At 48.3% G+C, this 3995-nt stretch overlaps 1 protein-coding gene across 1 annotated transcript; it reads right to left on the bottom strand.

The window, feature by feature from the left end:
* Positions 1 to 1367: 1367 nt before the first annotated feature.
* LOC112457024 lies at positions 1368 to 3940 on the bottom strand (the record flags this gene model as incomplete). The annotated part of the gene is made up of 1 exon (XM_025019927.1): positions 1368 to 3940. A coding segment is annotated over one exon (2573 nt), but the record flags the coding sequence as incomplete, so codon positions are not given.
* Positions 3941 to 3995: the final 55 nt, after the last annotated feature.

Raw genomic sequence — 3995 nt, 5'->3', positions numbered from 1 at the left:
TCAAAAGCACTTGAAAAACTAACAATATAAAAATATTTGCCTATAAAACCAAAACCAATTCACGAAATCACTTTGAATCTGAAAAGCAAAAAAAACTTTCAGCTCGAGAAATTTAACTCGTTTTTCGTACAGCAAACCAGGGTGCGTGCTATCTCGCGAGTTATTTATCTAAAACAAGGTACTGTCGACACAAACACATGGCAGTATGCGGTTCTGTCAAATGTCGACATGCAGACCAGGAATCGGAAACGTTGCACATCACCCCACACAACTCTATATTAAAGAAACTTATTCATCATCCTTACCCTCGTCATTTGAATTATTGCTACATTTTCCAGTACATTTACAAATTTTACTGCAGGACAAATCAGCAGCACGGCAAGGACATGAAATAGATGTTCTGCAATAAAAACTTTTTGAACTACAGTTACATATATATTTTTGTAGTAATTGAAAACTTGTAGGACCTTCAAAATAAACGGGAATCAGTTTTCCATTAATTAATTGCCATCCGTACTTTTTTAGATCAAGAATTTCAATGACTAGGAAATGAGCATTAAGAGCTCTGACAATAATTATAAAATAATAATAATGATAATAATAATAATAATAATAATAATAATAATAATAGTGACACCATACGACGACCGGCTTGTCCTAATAGTAAGAATAACAATAATGGTTAGTTCATAATCATTTTACTACTTAAGAAAACAAATTGTTCGCGAAATCGCTGTTTAATCCCGGCGATGGAAGCGGGATGAGAAGGACGCGCGTGGAAGGTGTTAACTGAATATGCACTTTATTTTATGTAACTCAGACCACAGTCTGAGCCGTCTTTAATGTATCGAAAATTATTACAATCTGACCTGAGAATCGATGAGCGGTGTACAAAAGGAACCTCTGTGTATGATCGTTGCAGGCGAGCGACAATTACATTAATTGCCCTTCTCGTGTGGTGAGTCGCCCGTGAGCCGGTGAGACACGTGGCGATCGGCACTCGCGCGCGTGTGAGCTTGAGTCGTCGTGTTGAGGCACCAGAGTTAATGAGCGGTCTATTTCACAGTCTATGATGCGATCTAAAACAGCGTGGGTACTACGATGTGAACGATTACCCGAAGCAACTTATCGAAATGCACTGAGCACACGTAATGCGACTTGTCACCGCGCGGCCATTTGCACAATTGCCTCGATCGCGAGGAAGACGGTGGCGATGAGCGCGCCCGTGCGGGCGCAAGCTGCCGCGGCGATCGAGCGTCGTTACCCGATCGATGCTGCCATCTGATTGGACGGCGCAACGTTAAGGGAATCTCGAACATTCCGCCCGCCATCAGCAACCTTGTTGATGATTCCTTACTCTTGATTCTTCATTCAGTTGAGATGGGTAGAATCGCAAGCTTGGCACTTGGCCGAGTGAGTGTCGTGGTGGCCGTCTTGAGGGTAACCACCCTGGTGAGTCCATCCTTGCCGGGGTGCACAGCTGTTACTCTGGCGAGTGGCCACTTGCATGGTGGAGAGCGTTCGTCGGTGAGCAGCACGATGGACCCCACCTTGATATTGTTGTTAGGATGATGCCACTTGGATATCGCCTGCTGGCATTGCAGATAATGAGCCGACCATTGTGCCCAAAAATGTTGAACCCGCTGTTGGATGAGCTGCCATCGAGATAGGCGTGAGGTTGCTAGGTCAATCAGAGATGGCTCAGGTATAGTAGTGAGTGGACCTCCAATGAGGAAATGACCTGGTGTGAGCGCTGAGACGTCGTCAGGGTCGTCACTCAACGGTTCTAAAGGCCGCGAGTTGAGAATGGCCTCGATTTGCGTAAGCAACGTTGTAAGTTCTTCCGTTGTGAGTAGAGTCTCCCCGATAGTCCGCCTCAGGTGAAACTTCACCGATTTCACCACCGCCTCCCACTTGCCCCCCATGTGTGGAGCGCCTGGTGGGTTGAACTCCCATCTGGTGCAATCCTGTTGTAGAACTTGAGCGATCCGTTGATGTTCTTGTGAGCTCTGGATGAACATTTTCTTGAGCGCGGCGTCTGCTCCAATGAATGTTGTTCCGCAGTCCGAATATATGGTCTGAGCAATTCCCCTTCTCGCGGAAAATCTTCGGAAGGCTGCGATGAATCCTTCTGATGAGTAGTCACTGACTACTTCGAGGTGAATTGCGGAGGTGGAGAAACAGACGAACACACAGATCCATCCCTTGTATGTTTTCGCACCTCGTCCTTTCCATGTTTTGATGGTGAGCGGTCCGGCATAGTCAACTCCTGTGTGAGTAGACGGACGTGACGGCGTAACCCGAGAGAGAGGTAGTTGGCCCATCAGTTGATGAGCACGAATCCCCCTCTGCCGAGCACACACGACACACCGCAGAATATGCGACTTCACCGGAGCCCGTCCGCCGATGATCCAGTAGCTTTGCCTGACATGAGCCAATGTCAGCTGAGTTCCTCCATGCAGAGTACGCAGATGAGCGTGTGAAATGATCAAGGTTGAGAGCTGGGAGTGGCGAGGCAAAATCGCCTGATGTTTGCTGTCTTGAGCTAGTGCTGATTGGTTGAGGCGGCCGCCAACTCGGATGATCCCTTTAGCGTCTATATACGCAGTCAACCGACTAAATGCGTGAGCAGTTGGTAGTCTCGAGTTGGCCGTGAGCATCTTGATCTCGTGCGTAAAGTATGCCGCTTGAGTAGCCTGAATCCAGAAGAATCTGGCCTCCTCCAAAGCTGAGTGCAAGTCCAGTGGCTTGCGTCGGTGCTTTCCCAGAAGCAATATGAATCTGAAACAAAGAGCTGTTATTTTCAATAACTTGTTGAGTGTTGAGTACCTATATATCAGGTCCCAGTGATAGTCCGGTTGAGATGCGGCCGCATGTAGCGCAATGCCAGGACGAGCCTCATGAGCGCTCAACTCGTCCGACAGCGTGGGTTGTGATGGCCAAGCTTCAGGGGTGAGTATCCACGGTGGTCCCGTCCACCATAATGAGTGGCTTTGGAGTTGAGCAGTACTTAATCCTCGTGAGGCGCAGTCGGCTGGGTTGGACGTACCTGGTACGTATTTCCAATGTGCGTTCGCAGTGAGCTCTTGAATTTGAGAGACCCGATTTCTCACGAAATCCTTCCAGCGCGATGCATGAGATTTGATCCACGTGAGTGTCACAACAGAGTCCGTCCACAGGTGAGTTGCTGTGACGTTCAACTTCAATGTGGCTTGAACGTATTGCATGAGTCTTGAGAGCAGCAGCGCTGCGGTGAGTTCAAGTCTCGGGATGGTGAGCCGCTTGAGCGGTGATACCTTTGTTTTGGAGCACACCAATGAAATCGTGGTACCAGTTGAGCCGTGGACGGTGATAAATACGACTGCAGCCATTGCCAGTTGAGAAGCATCAGAAAAGCCGTGAAATTCCACTGTCGATGTACTCCATGTGTTATACCACCGAGGTATTGAGATCTTGCGCAAGCTGGTGAGTTCCTTTCTGATGATGAGCCACCGTGATGAGAGCTGGGATGGCAGTGGTTCATCCCATTGGAGCTTGTGAAGCCAAAGCTCCTGCAAGAGCATCTTCGCCTTGATCACGACTGGTGATGCAAAGCCTAGTGGATCGAATATCTGAGCCACTTTAGACAAAACGAGGCGTTTGGTGAGATGATCGGTATGCGACGAGATCCTTGTTGCAAATGCGAATAAATCTTCTTGAGGAAGCCATCGTAATCCGAGTATCTTGGTTGCGCAATCGTCGAATGTAATTTGTGAGCCCTGGTCTTTCTCTGCTTGAACAGCAGTGAGCACGTCTGGATGAGTCGCGTGCCACTTGGCCAATGGAAAGCCGCCCGCCCTGCACAAGTTCTTCAGCTGCAATGCAATTTTGATTAACTGTTGGACAGTGTCAGCGCCTCCAAAGATGTCGTCGACGTATCGACCTTGAAGGATGGACGGCACTGCAAGAGGAAAATTATGGCCTTCGTCCTCCACCAGTTGCAGCAGCGTTCGTAC

Source organism: Temnothorax curvispinosus, unplaced genomic scaffold (genome assembly GCF_003070985.1).
Source record: "Temnothorax curvispinosus isolate PA1 unplaced genomic scaffold, ASM307098v1 QBEX01000104.1, whole genome shotgun sequence".
Lineage (NCBI taxonomy): Eukaryota > Metazoa > Arthropoda > Insecta > Hymenoptera > Formicidae > Temnothorax > Temnothorax curvispinosus.
The sequence above is the reverse complement of the archived record's forward strand: the minus strand, read 5'-3'. Positions and strand labels throughout refer to the sequence as shown.